At 41.4% G+C, this 17727-nt stretch overlaps 1 protein-coding gene across 1 annotated transcript in view; it reads left to right on the top strand.

Annotated features, from left to right (window-relative positions):
- Window positions 1–16254, top strand: part of myo7aa (myosin VIIAa) — a 50805-nt gene extending 34551 nt beyond the window's left edge. Inside the window, exons 23-49 of the mRNA XM_072392022.1 lie at window positions 149–358; window positions 512–718; window positions 1130–1306; window positions 2448–2537; window positions 2610–2737; window positions 3073–3199; window positions 3309–3428; window positions 3619–3792; window positions 4566–4793; window positions 4885–5052; window positions 5309–5426; window positions 6492–6618; window positions 6784–6953; window positions 7956–8146; window positions 8526–8650; window positions 8818–8975; window positions 10187–10340; window positions 10486–10641; window positions 10892–10997; window positions 11972–12085; window positions 12966–13053; window positions 13780–13886; window positions 13964–14149; window positions 14245–14361; window positions 14815–14898; window positions 14988–15107; window positions 16143–16254. Of these exons, the coding sequence (XP_072248123.1) occupies window positions 149–358; window positions 512–718; window positions 1130–1306; window positions 2448–2537; window positions 2610–2737; window positions 3073–3199; window positions 3309–3428; window positions 3619–3792; window positions 4566–4793; window positions 4885–5052; window positions 5309–5426; window positions 6492–6618; window positions 6784–6953; window positions 7956–8146; window positions 8526–8650; window positions 8818–8975; window positions 10187–10340; window positions 10486–10641; window positions 10892–10997; window positions 11972–12085; window positions 12966–13053; window positions 13780–13886; window positions 13964–14149; window positions 14245–14361; window positions 14815–14898; window positions 14988–15107; window positions 16143–16235 (3843 nt within the window). The 3' untranslated portion in view covers window positions 16236–16254. The remainder of the gene's footprint in view (window positions 1–148; window positions 359–511; window positions 719–1129; window positions 1307–2447; window positions 2538–2609; window positions 2738–3072; window positions 3200–3308; window positions 3429–3618; window positions 3793–4565; window positions 4794–4884; window positions 5053–5308; window positions 5427–6491; window positions 6619–6783; window positions 6954–7955; window positions 8147–8525; window positions 8651–8817; window positions 8976–10186; window positions 10341–10485; window positions 10642–10891; window positions 10998–11971; window positions 12086–12965; window positions 13054–13779; window positions 13887–13963; window positions 14150–14244; window positions 14362–14814; window positions 14899–14987; window positions 15108–16142) is intronic.
- Window positions 16255–17727: the final 1473 nt, after the last annotated feature.

The following is a 17727-nucleotide window of genomic DNA, read 5'->3' as shown; positions in this document are numbered from 1 at the left end:
CTGATATTAGATCATTTGAGATTGTAATGTTGTTGCTTTAGAAGCAGGTTGTTCTCATCATGTTTTAGTTCTGTTAAATGTTAAATGTTGTTCCTGTCTCAGAGCTTATTTGACCTCATGTGTTTCTTTACTTATTTTTGTCATCTAGGAGCGTCTGGCACAGCTGGCCAAAGAAGATGCCGAGCGGGAGAAGAAGGAGAAGGAGGAAGCCCGCAGGAAGAAGGAGATGGTCGAACAGATGGAGAAGGCCCGGATGGAGCCTGTCAACGACTCCGACATGGTGGACAAGATGTTCGGCTTCCTGGGAACAACAAGTTCTTTACCGGGTCAGGAAGGACAAGCCCCCGCTGGCTTTGAGGTGAGCTGAACATCAGTTTCCACTTCTAGGCAAAACTAACATTTCTCTCCCATTATAAAGGGACTAATCAGGTCCTGGTGTGGTCATGTTTGTATGATGTATGTAAAGTAGACTCTTAACATAAGATGTAAACATGCTGGGTCTCCTCTGCAGGACTTGGAGCGCACGCATCGGGAGCTGGAGGAGGAGGACCTGGATGAGGCTCTTCCTCTTCCTGAAGATGATGAAGAGGAGGATTTGTCTGAGTACAAATTCGCCAAGTATGCCGCCACCTACTTCCAGGGTACCACCACACACACTTACGTTCGAAGACCTCTCAAACAGCCGCTGCTGTTCCACGACGACGAAGGGGACCAGCTGGTGAGACACCTTTGATTTCTGACTCTTCTGGTTAAGCTGTAACTGTAGCTCGACTCAACTGAAACATGCAGAGAAGTTAACTGGATGCATGCAACCATCACAAAGTTGCACACATTTAAATCAAGTCATGAAAGTGGCAGCTTTGCTTTCTACCTTTTGTAGAATTTAGCATATTTTCCTGATTGTTGCTGTGAGTGAGACAATAAAGTCTACTTTTATGTTTATCTTTCCAAACCTCTGTTTGTCCTTAAATGAAAGGCAGGATTTGACCTGCAGCAGAACGTTTAACAGTTTCAGATTACTGTCAGAAGGTTTATCACTCACCTCTTAACAAAGATGGAACCAACTCGTCACGGTGTTCCTGCAGAGAACATTTTAAAGAGATAGATATGTTGTCTGTGTCCCGCTCAGGCTGCTCTGGCGGTTTGGATCACAGTGCTGAGGTTCATGGGCGACCTGCCGGAGCCCAAGTACCACACAGCCATCAGCGATGGAAGCGAGAAGATCCCCGTAATGACCAAAATCTACGAGACGCTGGGAAAGAAGACCTACAAGAGAGAGCTGCAGGCGCTGCAGGGGGAGGGGGAGGTGAGCATCGATATGGCCTCCATCGAGCTGCTCTTTCATGAGCTAAAGTGAAGATGAGATTCACTGTGAACTTTCCAACAAAGAGCACGGATAGAAATATGATGTAGGAAAGGGTAACGATGGGTTTGTATTAAACAAGTAAAAAAAAAAGAAAATAAAGACACAATATTTAAATATTTAAATAAAAAGTGGTATCATAATTAGAATATTGTAGGATTATGTGCAGTCCTCATGCTCACACCACCAGTGGATTTTATGGAGTAAATAACAGGTTAGAAATAAATAAACTGTAGTAGATCCTTCACTAATTAATGCTAACTCAAGAACAACAGATAGATACCTCATATATCTTTGGTTGCATAAATTTACAGTTTATTTATTAACTGATGCTCTTAAAGCTGATAAATAATTAGCACTGTGAGCGTAATGTACCTTTTATCACGATCATCTGGCACAAAAATGCAGTAAAGTGGCTCAATGTTTACTTTTTCTACTCCAGATTTTTTCTGATACTCAACATAAACGTGTTGTTGGCATCCAATTTGTCATTTTTCAATCATTATATTCAGCTTGTTTGTCATAATCAAATGTCTTGTTTCCCTCTGAGTAACATTAATACTATTATTAGATCTTCCAATCTTCTTTTTTATATTGTCTTGTCTTGTTTTTACAACGGATCGTTTGGGTCTCGCTAAGAAAAGACACAGAGGAGTTTCTCATTTCAAGAATAAATACAAAATGTTGAGGATAAATAATAAATATTAATAATAACAGTCCATCAATACCCTTACATTCATTCATTACCAGCTATTTCAGCTGCGTTTTTGTGGTTTCTCCTTAAAAAAAGTATATTTAAAGTACTTCTAACTATTATCACTCTGTGTTCATGCACTAAAACCTGTTCTGCAGTACAGTTTCCACAGTTATATTACGCAGGGCTTTTGTGTGTCCATCTGTTAATGCTGGTTTGATTTAATCTTATTTATTCTACTTTCATTTTGATGTATTTCCACTTTATCCTTGAAATGTGATACTCCTCCGTATGTTTTAACGTTACATAGTAAAAAACAGGGTCACAGTTGTGGTGTTTTGGGTTTTCATGGAGTGTATAAGCTGTTCTCCCGTCTCGCTCTGCCTCCAGACGCCGCACTCTGACAGCATCAAGAAAAACAGCGTCCGACACAAACTGGTGTCCCTTACCCTGAAGAAGAAATCCAAGATCACAGAGGAGGTTTGTTTCAAAATCTGACCTTATTTCTGAAGGATTCGTCTCTCAGCTTTTAAAAGGCTGAATGCATTTCAGGTCACCAAGCGCCTCAACGATGGCGAGCATGGTCTCCATGGCAACAGCATGCTGGAAGACAGGCCCACATCCAACCTGGAGAAGCTTCACTTTATAATCGGTAACGGGATCCTGAGACCGGCTCTGAGGTAAATAAATAAAAGTGTCACGATGACATCGTTCTTTATATGAAGCGTCCAGCACTCATGTTGGTTCTTGTGGACGATTGCATGAAAGCAAAATGTTAACTCAAATTATAAAGAAAAACATCAAAATTATTCCAACATTTAAGGTAACTTAATGTGTCCGTGGAGAACACCCAGTTCTGAGTTATCTGTGTTTCAATAAGCTGCTAAATAAAAGTCTTTAACTCAAACATGACGAGTAAAAACCGAAGCTGGTCTTAACCTTTAATTCAGTAACTTTTCATATATTTGGATGCTGCTCGTTGTTAATAACCTGCTTAATATCCTGTGCCTGTTAGGGATGAGATCTACTGTCAGATCTGTAAGCAGCTGAGTCAGAACCCGTCCAAGAGTTCTCACGCTCGTGGCTGGATACTCATCTCTTTGTGCGTCGGCTGCTTCGCTCCGTCAGACAAATTCGTCAAGGTCAGGAGGTCCAAACTTTTAGAAGAAAACACAGATCCTCAACATCTGTACACACCATTTGTACCGATTCTTCACAATGTGTTAGTTATGGTTTTATTATTTCTTGTAGTACCTGAGGAACTTCATCAGCAACGGGCCACCGGGTTACGCTCCGTACTGTGAAGAGAGGCTGAGGCGAACATTTGTCAATGGGACAAGAACACAGCCTCCATCCTGGCTGGAGCTGCAGGTACAAACTCTGATCTGACAAATTCAACCAAAGAAGGGATGCAAGGATTCAACCACTTTTTGTTTCCAGTGTTTTAAAACATCTGCAGCATTTCTCTGTAGAGATTTAGGCAGAGTGCAGTTTATAGCTTCAAACGAGTGGACATTCAGTCGAAAATCAAGTCGATTTTCGTTCTAAAATCAACATTCAGGCCACCAAGTCCAAAAAGCCCATCATGCTGCCGGTGACCTTCATGGACGGCACGACGAAAACGCTGCTGACGGACTCGGCCACCACAGCCAAGGAGCTCTGCAACGCTCTGTCGGACAAGATCAACCTGCGAGACCGCTTCGGGTTCTCGCTGTACATCGCTCTGTTTGACAAGGTAGACGCTCTCCCGTTTATCTTTTCACTGTTCTGAGTTAAGAATAACTGAACCTTTATGGGGTAAAAATGTATCAGATACAAACAGTTTTTAGACAAACAGACGATTGGTTTAGTGAAACAGCTCAAAGAGGCGAGGAACAGAAGTTATTTCACTGCTCATTTAATCATTTAATCAGCTCATGTGTGCACTGAACATTTACTGAGCATCTTAGGCACAACGTTTCTCTGATTAAAATAAATTCTATTTCAGGTTGTTTTCAGGCAGCCTGTGAACATTACTAAAGTTCACTTTTGTACTTTTCAGTAACTTTCAAAAGCTGCACATAGAAAATGGAAAAAGGCTAAAAATAAATTATCATAAAAGTTGATGCATTAATCAATAATGATGTTTGTCAGTCATTTGATTTGTCCAAAGCACATCCTGGCTTCATTAGTGATCTATTAGTTAAGATAATTCTACATAATCACTCAGTTTCCCAATCTTGGATTAAGCCTATTCCCCCCAAAAAGTTTCCATTTCGGACTAAGCTGAAAGAAGTATGTGTCAGTATGCTAATAGATAACATAAATAACTTTAATCTGAAGGTAAAATAAATCTTTTAAATTAAAAAGTTAATCTTTCCTTTGTTCCCTCTGTAATAACTTACTTTGTCTACAGCTAAATTAGACTTTTACTGTTGTTTTTAGTCGCTTGCTATGCTCATCTTTTCAGCAGGGAGGAAAATGTTGTCACGTTGACCACTTTGCCCCTGTGATGTTCTCCGCCTGCAGGTCTCCTCTTTAGGCAGCGGAAACGACCACGTGATGGACGCCGTGTCGCAGTGCGAGCAGTACGCAAAGGAGCAGGGAGCTCAGGAGAGGAACGCCCCCTGGAGGCTCTTCTTCAGGAAGGAGATCTTTACGCCTTGGCACAACCCCGGTGATGACCAGGTCGCCACCAACCTCATCTACCAGCAAACAGTCAGGGGCGTGAAGTTCGGAGAGTACCGCTCTGACAGGGTGACTGCATTCTTTGTTTATCTTTAGCGCGCAGATCGGAAACAGTTATCCTGATGAAAACCTGTCTGAATCTGTCTCTCCGTGTCTCCAGGACGACCTGGCAGAGCTGGCCTCGCAGCAGTATTACGTTGACTATGGATCAGAGATCCTCCTGGAGCGCCTCCTGAGCCTCATCCCGTCCTACATCCCCGACAGAGAAATCGGCACGTCGAGGACGGTGGAGAAATGGGCTCATTTCATCATGGCTGCGCACAAAAAGGTGCCTGAGACAAAGTCTGTCAGGGCCTTTCCAGAAGGGGAGCTGCGGTTTTTAGCCAGCAAACTCTATGACCGCTTCATAGACCGTTCATGACTTCCTTCGGTCACGTTATATCCACTTGATGAATGACTGAGAAATCAGTCAGTGCTTTGTTCTATCAACTAAAAGCTTCAGTAAACCAGATTTTATTGAATGTGGCACTTTGTATTTGCTTTTCTTTCCACATATAAATAAATATCCACGTCTGTCTGCTCAGGGCATCTACACCCAGAAGAGGTTTGATCCTCAGAAGGTGAAGGAGGAGGTTGTGGACTTTGCACGCCACAAGTGGCCCCTGCTTTTCTCTCGTTTCTACGAAGCATTCAAGTTTTCAGGTGAGAACCTTTTTCACCTCAACAGGTGGTCAAATAGGTCATTTCCTTCAATACGTCTCAACAGGAAGTAATTGTACATAAACACTCATTCTTAGCATTATAGAAATGGACCGTGATGACTAAATTCAAACATAAACAACTAAACCAAGGATGAATATTCATACGGTCACCTTTAAACCATGAATGATCCCTCCGGTCATCATCATCAGCGGACTCCATATGTATAAAACCATGTGTGCCTTCCCTTTAATGATCTCTGTGCCTGGGTTCTCCCACTTACTATCCCCTCCTATCGCTTCCTGTCCAACAAAACTGTTAAATCCAGCTGCTGCACAGAGGAAGTCTAAGATTAAAATGCTGATCACGGAGAAGACATAAGAAATGTTTTATGGAAAATGATGGAGTCCGCACAAAGAAACATAAACAACTAAGAGCACGACGGCCAGAGAGACACCAACACGAGTCCTTACGGGTCAAACTGAGTGGGGGAATAAAGAAGAAGCAGGTCATAATATTTCCATTTCACATGAACGGAGAAAGCTGTCCGGTTTACTGCCAATAACTGTGGTGAAGAGAGAAGCCCTGTGAGGTCTTCAGTGAGTCCAGTTAAAGATAAGTTCTGGATATTGTGGATGAAAAGTAATTTTCCTTCACTACTAGTGTAGTTATAAACTGGAAATGATGACCTCACAGCGGCTTTGACCTTTCTGATGTTAAACTCAATAATCATAAATGACCAGGCCAATTGTTTTAACTGCGCACATTATAATGAAACTGGAGTCACACCGGGTTCATTTTTAGACATAAAGCCTGTAACCTCGTTCAGTGCAGGCTGAACGAGCTTCTGTTGCTTCCTCTTTCACAGCAGAAAACACAACAATTTGTTCTGTAAAGAAAATACAATTCGAAGTAAGAAAATTATTAGAATTCTTCCTCTTAAAAATGCAAGATGAAGATCGATATGTGGTTTATATAAAAACACCTGAATCAACAATCAGTTTGGTCAACTTTAGGGGCTGTTCAGGGGACTGGAGTCGATGCTTTCTCTTTCGTTCTGTCTCTTAGGTCCCAGTCTGCCTAAAAACGACCTGATCGTTGCCGTCAACTGGACCGGGGTTTATTTTGTAGATGAGCAGGAGCAGGTTCTCTTAGAGCTCTCCTTCCCAGAAATCACTGCAGTTTCCAGCAGCAGGTGAGAATTATTGTGTGAGCTGTAGCCACTTTTCATCTGTTCTCATTTAACCACAGAGTCACTTATCATCAACTATAATCCTGCACTAACAGCTGATTTTGCATCAACACCAACAGAAACTGTAGCAGAATCAGTGGTGACAGTCAGGACTTTTTCTTCATTTAGGGGAGGGAAGCTGCAGGGTCAGAGCTTCACTTTGGCGACCATCAAAGGAGAAGAGTACACCTTCACCTCCAACAACGCAGATGACATCCGAGACCTGGTGGTGACATTCCTGGAAGGTCTGAGGATGAGGTCGAAGTTTGTGGTCGCTCTGCAGGACAACCCCAGCCCCGGTAAGTCCTGAGCAGTCGTACTGTTACCATGGAGACGTTACTTCAATTACAAAAACGAACTTAATGAGGGTGTAAGAGCAGATTTGTGTTAATTGTTATGTGTCATGGTCTGGTTGTAACTGTCGTGTCAGCCTATATAGTGTAGGAACCTTTGGGGGCTCGTCAGGCGTTTCCAACCAGAACAGGGAAAACAGTTTTTGACCGCTGTTCAGCATCATGTTATTATCCGTGCAGATGTGTGTTTATTGAATGATTTAAAGTATAGGATGTAAAATAAATGGACTTGTTTGCATCCTAACTGAAAAGCAACTGGACTATCATTCATCCGTCATGGTAACGTAAAGTCAGTTAGGTTTCCTGTTGAAATGAGTAGCCTAAAGCCTAAAGGTTTAGCTTCTACAGAGGGAATATGTGAAGAAAGGCAACACATATTTGATTTTACAGTGTGCTGTGCGTCCTGTATTTGTTAAAGTTTTACACTTTAATAACGTATTATTATCATAAATAAAACCAACACGTTTCTACGGTGCCAGACGTGAACAAGAATAAATAATAATTATTATTTCATGTTTTTTATATTCAAAGGAGGGGGCGGGGTTATATTTGTGGGGCGCGTTTGGCTGCAGTCGGGAGCTTGAACTTGGCGTCAGGAAAGCCGGCGCCATGTTGCTCATATAACCAGGTTAAAGGGGTATTTTTAAACCTAGACTTTATTTCTGGCATAAAATACAATCATCTACTCACCGAGAACAGTTTGGCGAAAGTCGGCGTCCTTCGGAAGCTGTTTAGATAACTCCATATAACGGAGTGAACGGGGCTTAGATGATGCAGCCTCTAAATAAGGCATTATCTGTCTTTAGTTCACCAATACTGTAAGATAAATGAATGAACGTGTACTATTGCACTGTTAGCTCATAGCTGCTGTGTTGTTGTTATTGGTGGCTATCGGGGGGCCTATAGAGGGCTTTCTACACACTCGTCTGTGGCGTTGTCTTCCCACAGCAGGGGAGGAGTCCACGTTCCTGAGTTTTATAAAGGGAGACCTGATCGTGTTGGACCAGGACACCGGCGAGCAGGTCCTCAACTCTGGCTGGGCACATGGCATCAACGAACGGACCAATCAGCGAGGAGATTTCCCAGCTGACTGCGTCTACGTCCTTCCTTCTATGACCCGACCCCAGCAAGAAATAGTGGTGAGAGGGGCAAAAATAAATAAAAATCCCATAGAACCCTCTAACAAAGTGCTAATTCAGTTAAAATTCTCACTTTAAATTTATGGTAATCTGTTTAATGTGTCTCATTTCAACCAAAAGTTCTGTAAATCTAGAGCCACAAACTCCCAATAAGCATCAAAAAGTCCAAAATAATTCTGTTAAAGCTGTTTTCCCTTATGTTTTTAAACATTAAAAAGAGAATTTGTCCCACATTTTCATCTGAAACTGTGTGTACTTTAACGTACTTTAAGGAATGTGTTGGAGGAAGAGTGTTTTTATGAGTTACACAAAGAAAGTCAACATAGAAAACTTTGTTTTGTTGTTACCTGATGTAATCTGACGCATTCCAACCAATCAGGCGCTGGTAACCATGACACCGGACCAGCGGCAGGAGTCGGTTCGTGTCTCGCAGATCGTCCTGCCGGAGACGGACAGCAAAGTGAAACCTTACACACTGGAGGAGTTTTCTTATGACTACTTCAGGTACATGTGGATTAAAACACAAAACACATACGGTTGTGTACACATTAAAGCCTCTTTAAAATAAAGATCGTCTACACTTAATTTATGGGACATCCAGATTCAGTTGACTTTTCTCCAACATCTCAGACTGAAACTTTATTCAATGTAATGTAACCTGCTTCCTCCAGGCCTCCTCCCAAACACACTCTGAGCAGGGTGATGGTCACAAAGAATCGGGGGAAAGACAAGTTGTGGAGCTGCACCAGGGAGCCGCTCAAGCAGCCGCTGCTGAAGAAGGTCGTCAACCACGAGGAACTGGCTCAGGACGCCTGCATGTCCTTCATAGATATCCTTGAAACAGATCATTGTTGTAAACAGTCTCAACCGTTTTGATATTTTCAGAGTTCCCCTTCAGCTCCTCAGTGTAAAAATCAAACTATTCAGATGTGGTTAAAGTGCACATTCCAGACTTAACACTTATATACACAGCCCCCCTCATTTCAGGGCTCCATAATGTTTGGGACAGTTGGCTTCCAGGTGTTTGTGGGCACTCAGGTGTGTTTCATTGCTTCATCAGCGCAGGGATAAGATACCTCGGCTTGCTTGTACAATTAGAGACATGTCTCAAACGTCAGGAGTACCAAAATCAGCTGTCTGGAAGGTCATTAAGAAGAAATGATGCTCTGGTAGGCCAAGGAAGAATCCTCAGTGTGGAAATGGAGAGTCCAACAGATCAGAACCAGTCTTCAGGAGGCAGGTGTGTCTTTGTCAGAGACGACTGTCCACAGAAGACTTCATGACCAGAGACACAGAGGTTCCACTGCAACATGCTAACCGCTAGTTAGCCACAAAAACAGGATGGACAGATTGAGGAAAAAGTCCATAAAGGAGCTGCAGAGTTCTGGAAAAAGATGTTCTGGACAGAGGAGACCAAGATGAACCGGTATGAGGTTGGAACTGCACAACGAACTCTGAGCTGGATAGAAACATCCGATCCGCTCAAGTTCCAGTAAACGCCCCCAAACTCATTGGATGGAGCTTCATCCTGCAACGAGATGATGATCCCAAACATCCTGCTGAGGCAGCACCAGAGTTTCTCAGAGCTAAAACATGGAATATTCCTGAATGGTCGAGCCAGTCACCTGATTTTAATCCAACCGAGCGTGTCTTCTATCTGCTGAAGAAGAAAACTAAAGGGATACATCCCTGGAACAAGGTGTTGATGGTGGCTGCAGAGCATCACCAGAGAACATGCTCAGCACCTGGTGAGTGAGGACCTCACTTCAAACAGTCATTGTGTGTAAGGGAAATGCAACTAAGTACTAAACATGGCTGCTTTACTGTAGCCATCATTACTCTGTCCCAAACATTATGGAACCCTGAAATGAGGGGGACTGCGTATAAAAAGTGTAATTTCTACATGGTGCAACTGAAATGTATGAAAATGACTTTAACTTAAAGTCTGGAGAATGTCCTAAATATGATGGAGGGGACTTTATATCAAACAGACTGTCACAAGTAAATCAGGTGGTTTGATTTCTTTGACACTGACCCTACCTATGATGAAGTATATGGGCGACTACCCGTCCAAACGAATGCGCTCAGTCAACGAGCTGACAGACCAGATCTTTGAAGGAGCGCTGAAGGCCGAACCGCTAAAAGATGAGATCTACTGTCAGATCATCAAACAGCTCACTGACAACCACGTCAAGTGTGTAAACTGATGACATCATCACAGCCAGCTTTTAAAACCACAGCAACACAACTCCAGATACATTCCCTAAAAAAAAGAAAGTAAATCCCAGAATGAAGGTCTTCCAGTAGCATGACTTAACGTGAGCTCTGTGCCGCTGCAGGTACAGTGAGGAGAAAGGCTGGGAGCTGCTGTGGTTGTGTACTGGTCTGTTTCCTCCCAGTAACGTGCTGATGCCACACATCCAGCGCTTCCTGCAGTCCAAGAAACACCACCCTCTCTCTGGAGACTGCATGCAGAGGCTGCACAAAGCTCTACGGTAAAACCTGGCTGGATTTTTACTGTTTAATTCACGATTCCTTCAGGCAAGTTGGTTCATTGATCTGAAATGAGGTGAAGAAAATGTGTTGGAACTAACTGAAAGATATTCATGAATAATGTGTTTACAGTATTTCAGTTTAGACCATTAACCTGGAGCAAATCAGGAAGAAACTGAGTAAAAAAAACTGCTGCTGAAACAGTTAAACTAATCATAAGCAGGACTAACCTCGTTGTTTTCCTGATAACAGCAATGGATCCAGGAAGTATCCCCCTCATTTGGTGGAAGTGGAGGCCATCCAACATAAAACAACCCAAATCTTCCACAAAGTCTACTTCCCTGATGACACAGACGAGGTCAGAGACACAAATATTCATTCTCATTAACTGATAAAAGGGGCAGATGATGCAAAGCTCATAACTGTAGACAGAATGTTTAAATAAACCCCACCTAAGACTTTTTATTTGCTTTTAATAAGAAGCAGCCTCACATTCAGACCGAGCAGCTCGCCTCTTACGTTATGCTGCCTCCTAAGATTTTATTGCACGTCTGATCCTGTCCGTTCAAATACTGGATCACCTCAAGGCTTTTCATGATGTCCACAGAGAGCTGCAGGACGTCTATGGAAGTAAAGTTTTCTGATGACTGTGTGTCTCTTCTCATTGGTTCACAGTCAGATTGTGGCTGTTTCAGCTGCTTTTGTCAAACGGTGCGATGAGGATTTCCTTGATCAAACAAAACAAAAGTCATCGACTTTAGGAGAAACATTGATAAACCAAAATAATCGGCATCGTACGCGGTCGTTATGGAAGTCCAGGCTTGTAGTTTCAGAATCACGTTTCCCTCAATGACGACACCAGATGAAATGCAGAGTTAACAGGGATTTGGCCGCCATGATGGCTAAATTTAATGCATTTATTCAAAAATGTCTTTGTTTGTGTAACAGTTCATGTGTTAATGAACACCAAGCAAAGGGAACTGTGAATATCCAGAGTGGCACTGATTCAGACTCAAATGGGAATTAAATGGGGAGTCAGGACTATTTTATATCTTCGTTTTATTGTCTTGTATTTATTTATTTTTTTACTTCTGTTCAAATGTTCCAAAAATGTTGGATGGCTGAAATTCTTAAGTAATGTAAAAACTCTACCTGGGGGTTTGCTAATCCAGCCTACGTGTGTTTTGTGGACTTGTTATCATCACCTGATTATCTGCTGAAGGCTGATCTGTTGTTTCTGTTAGGCTGTAAAAACAGGGAAGGCTGTCAAATCAAACAATAAAACAATCTGAGTATCTGCTATGATCAAATGTGTTTGTGAATATTCTGCAGGCATTCGAGGTGGAGTCCAGCACCAAGGCGAAAGATTTCTGCCAGAACATTTCCACCCGACTGCTGCTCAAATCTCCAGAAGGCTTCAGCCTCTTTGTGAAGATCTCAGACAAGGTTCTCAGATTTTCAGGACTTGAACTAAATGTTTTCCAAACAGGTCAGGAGATGGAGAATGAATGTAGGTGGAACACTGTAACTTTGGCATTATGAATCGTATATACAATCTTTCAGTGATACATGGAGGCAGTGTAACCGCTTCAAATGGCTCCATATCACAAGTGTTTGTTCAGATAAATGCAGCAAACTGACTGCAGGGTACATCAAAGTGGATGTTCAGTGACCCAAAGCGTAAACAAGTGGAATATTCTGCCATGGCGGCGTCAACCAACTGATTTCAAGTCAAAATTATAAGAATGGTGCCGGCTGGTGTGCAAACATATGCATTATGAAAGCCAATCATGTTCCATTTTAGCACATTATCATCCACACATGTAACCTATGCCTATAGAAGGTGTTTTAACTGGAATAACAACAACTCAAGTAACCACAGTAAAAACAGCTGATGTTTAGAGAGGCAGACAGACTTTTCTGTCCATTTCATTGATGAAATCCTGCTCAAAGTCTGGCCTGTTCCATATAAAATCCATCCTTTTGTGTTATTTGAATATCTTTTGGTCTATGTGCCCCCATTCTTTAAGAAAATGGTCATAAGTCTGCTGAACAAATTTAGCCCAAATGAGCTGCAAATGAAAAGGAGATATTTTATAAAGGGGGCGGGGGGGGGGGGCTTTGCTCTGTTGGCCCGTTTATACCAGGGGTGTCCAAGTATTGATGGGCCTATATGTGGGTAGGATGTTTGGATTACAGGTGAAACTGGGGTTGACACATGATCATGATTCATGTGAGGAAACACAGGCTCAAAAATAAAGGTTTAATCCTTAATCTCTTGATTAACCTGCTCTGATCTGTTGCTGTATGTGTGTTTACTCTGCAGGTGATCAGCGTGCCCGAGGGAGACTTCTTCTTTGACTTTGTCAGACATTTGACGGACTGGATCAAGAAATCTCGACCAGCTAAAGACGGTTGGTACTGCAGACAGTCGATGGAAAAATGGTTGTGTTAATTATCAGTTTTAACCCTCTGATGTCTGGGGTATAATTGGCTATGTTTCGCCTTTTAAAACCTGTTGAAAAATGAAAACCCTTTGCTTTGTTTGGTGTCATTCTGTTCAACCTCACGTGGGTGAATTTACAGTTTCTTCCTGCACTAAATGTGTAGATAATACTCAGGAGAAAGCATGGCGTAAAGTCTGCTTTTACTTGGTCTATGGAGACAATTTAAAAACTGATACTTAGTTTAAATCCACACAGTTGAAACAGAGACTGCTGTCTCATCCTAAATCAGTCATGTGATTTGGAAGCGACTCCAGAGGGTTAAAATAAAACTGAAGCTTGGTGTTTGTGTTCATTAGAAAATTTTACGATGAACACAGGATTGACTGTTGTGTGACATAAGAATAACAAAACATCCTCTTTTTTTGGCTATGATTTGTTCCTCTATGATTATAATTTTTTGTTTGTGCTTCATTGGGACACATTTATGTTGAAAATTACAGTCCAATCCCTCTAAAATCACACTTATAATCAAACAGATTTTTGTAAATGTCCTGAGGGAACAAGGTTCAGACAAAATGTTTAAAGTCCTGCAGAACCATAAATATCAGCCTGGTGTGTCTTAAAATAATCATCTGACCTCTGTCCTCGCTCAATGAACACTTATATTTCACCTTCTTCTCTCCAACCCTGCAGGAATTGTTCCCTCTCTGACTTATCAGGTGTTCTTCATGAAGAAGTTGTGGACTAACACAGTTCCAGGGAAAGACTCATTTGCCGACTCTATTTTCCACTATTACCAGGTCAGTCTCATGAGGCTATAAAGGAGTTTTATATTTTCTCACACAATTTTCTTGCATAACACTCCTCTGTTCATTAGGAGCTGCCTAAATACTTGCGCGGCTACCACAAGTGTTCACGAGAAGAGGTTTTCCAACTCGCGGCGCTCATCTACCGCGTCAAGTTTGAGGATGACAAATCCCACTTTCCTACAATCCCCAAGATGCTCCGGGAGCTGGTTCCTCAGGACCTCATCCGCCAGATGTCGCCAGATGACTGGAAAAGGGTGAAAATGCCAAACTCCAATCATAAAAGTCAGTTACTGATGCCAGCTGCTCCTTAAATTCCCTCTTAATTAATACAGGCTGTGTATGATTACAGTCTGTAGTTGCATACTTCAACAAGCAGGCTGGCAAATCAAGAGAAGAAGCCAAGCTGATGTTCCTGAAGATCATCTACAAATGGCCGACCTTTGGCTCCGCCTTCTTTGAGGTTAAGGTAAACGCACGGGCCTGGCACCTCCTGCCTGAAGCTCTCTTTTTAGACCAGTGAGGAAAACCATAGCAAGCTTTCAGGTTTTATTATCATTACATTTGACAGGGAATAAATTAAATGCTGTGGCAGCAACTGACCTTTTAAAGTGCGATTACAACCATTTCAGTCAAATTCAAGCGCTCTCTAAGGACTTTTAGAACCGTTATCAGCTGCTTTAGAGGTTTAAGTCTGAACTGAACAGACTGCATGTTTCAGTGGTATCTCTAATATTAATCCTCCAAACTGAGAGCAAGAGATGCTGTAAAAATGTAAACAGAAATCTGTTTTAAACCTGCATTTTGCAATAAAATGTGCAGAAAAACTTTAGTTAACACCTTCACTTAAAACCTTGAAGATATTAGATTAAATCAGTTCATATTTATAATTGGTAACCACATGACAACGTTTTGTCTTCAGCAAACCACAGAGCCGAACTTCCCGGAGATCCTGCTGATCGCCATCAACAAGCATGGAGTCAGCCTCATCGACCCAAAGACGAAGGTCAGTGTTTCCTTCATGTCGTTCGGGGTGGAGGAGCCCAGCGTTTGTTTCCCCGCTCATCCACACACTTGTTAACTTGTTCATTGCAGGACATCCTGACCACACACCCCTTCACCAAGATCTCCAACTGGAGCAGCGGGAACACCTACTTCCACATCACCATCGGAAACCTGGTCAGAGGAAGCAAACTGCTGTGTGAGACATCGCTGGTGGGTGACGGCAGTCCTGAACTGAGAGAAATAAATTCCCCAACACGAGTTTTTATCTATTTATTGAGCAATATTTGGAGCAGCAGCCAACAATAAAAGCACCTCTCACGCTGCTTTTTACTTTAAATTTTAAGTTCTTCATGTGCTTTCTTTATCAGTTATTTACTTCAGAGTCTGCAAACACCTCCATGAAAATATATTTTAATGTGGATAGTTTCAAGCAAAATACATCCTTTTTGTTGCTTTTTGTTATGTTGACCAGTTTCTATATTTGATTTCCATTCTGTATTATATTTGACAAATTGGGCATTTATGACATTTTATTGATCACAATATAAATGATAGAACAAAAACAACAATTATTCATCATATCTTGAACAATGTTTTGCTGAAAATAGCACAAAACTAATATTTCTGTTTCTCCTCAGACTAAGCAAATATCATATTTAAATTATGATGATTTGTGTAATTATGACCAGAAGAAAACAGCAAATTAATCATTGAAATATTAGTCTAAAAATAACAAATGAAATGTTTGTATTTTACTGTTACATAAAATATTACATATAAGTAATTATAGTTTGTTTCAGTACAGAAAATATTAATATTAGATAAAATATAAATGCCAGATTTGGCCTGGCAGCCATTTTGGAAATAATTCCTTAATACTGCTTTTAACATTAATGTATCAGAAGATGTGCATCAAATTGTGTAAAACAGGTTTTTAAGAAACATTTTGATTCTGTGAGTGATGCAGAGGTCCAATGTGATACTTTTGGTGTTGTATAACAGGGCGAATGTGTTTAAAACTTGTTTCTTATACTTAATATTTACCTAAAAACACCTGTTGTTACTTTTTTGGGAGTTTTATTTTTCTAAAATGCTTAAAATATAACTTTTAATCAAGAAAAAATAACAACAAATCACATAATTATTAAAGAATCTGAAAATTTTTTGTGTTGTTTACCTTAATTATACAAGAAAAAAGCTAAAAAACGTACATTTTATTCTGTGTGTGTGTGTTTGCACCTGCAGGGCTACAAGATGGACGACCTCTTGACCTCTTACATCAGTCAGATGCTGACCACCATGAACAAGCAGCGGCCTGGCCGGGGCCACAGCAAGTGAACTTCTTACTGGCAGGAGGCCATGGAGCTCATCCGCCTGCTGCGACCTATCGGTCAGCACTGCAGCTGGGGGCGGACCTTCGGCCACCACCTGTGGAGGATGAGCCGCAGTCCTTCTGCTAGTTCAGACGGGTCACAGCTCACTGGAGAGAGTTCGACGGGGAGCAGCGACGACCCCGGCGAAGGCCCCAGCAACTTTAACCACTACAAGTATGATGAGGATGAGTCGTCTAGTGAGGACGATTACCTCTGACACCAGTTTTCAATCAGGAACATGGAGACTGGAACCAGTTCATCTCCCGGAGCTGCTGTAAGAAGTGTTGGTTTGAGCCAATATTTCATCCATTTCTAATATCATCAGAAATGATCTTTACACAGCCTGGAAGTACTGACAGCAACATGTTAAAGTGTCAACAAATGCACACGGTTCATGAATTATTCTTAAATATATATAAAAATAATTGTGTCAGCAGTGTGGTTGTGAGCAAGCTGTGCTTTAACTGTCCCTCTGTGTGTTTTTAAAGTCTTCCTGCTTAGTTTAAACACCGTGGAAACCTTTAACTTCTGGGTTTAAAGTGCTCGTAAACAGGCACAATAAACAGGAACAATTAAGTTCAGCAGAGTCAAACCAGGTGTGGAGGACACTGATAAAAGGTAACTATCAGATTTATGTAAAAACAGTAGTTGTTCAGTGTGTCCTGAAATCCACAAAGTCGCACAGTTTACGTTCTTTTCTTGGTTAACAATGTTCTCACAGATCTAAGATCTCTGTTGTTTCTTATCGGTCGGTACCTGCTGCCCTGTTAACACTTAAATTGTTCAATATTTTTAAATAATACTTCCTTTTCCTAGTTTAGGTTTAGAATCAATGTATACCCAACAGTGTAGTTAAAGTGATCTGAATGTATTTATTTGAACTCTTAACATTTTGATAAATGTGACGTCTCAGCCCAGAAGTTTATTATTTATGGCCTTTTTGTGTTTTAATACTTCATGCTCACACTTGTTTGGTTCATTGTTGTTTAGTTTTACATTTCATGCCTTAACTGTTTTGCCGTTTCTGTTGAAACTACATTACCCAGCATCCTGTGCGGTGCAGCTGCTGCTGGGTAACATTCCTCGAGTTTGATGAAATCACGGTCACTCAGTCCAATAAGCAGCATTTTCTCAGCTTTCAGTTGCACCTGAGTTTTCACCAGAAGAAGAACCGTCGTCTTGATGAAGGAAACCACTTATATCTGACATCAGTGGTCTCGTCTTGTCGATTAAAAGTGACGTGTGCGGTTGAGAAGATACAGAGAAGCTGGGTGTGGATCTTGGCGATGTCCAGATTTTGGTTAATTATGTTTAAAAGGAAAATTTCCACAAAAGCTTCCAAATTTCTGACACTTTTTCAATGAAACTGGATAATTTGAAGATAACTTTACAATCCAAAGTGGAACTTTTTCTTTCCTTTTGCCTTTTTTTGTTTATATTCTGACTAAATACACTGA

Source organism: Leuresthes tenuis, unplaced genomic scaffold (genome assembly GCF_036924035.1).
Source record: "Leuresthes tenuis unplaced genomic scaffold, fLeuTen1.0.hap1 SCAF_9, whole genome shotgun sequence".
Lineage (NCBI taxonomy): Eukaryota > Metazoa > Chordata > Actinopteri > Atheriniformes > Atherinopsidae > Leuresthes > Leuresthes tenuis.
This window is presented reverse-complemented; position numbering and strand designations above follow the sequence as displayed.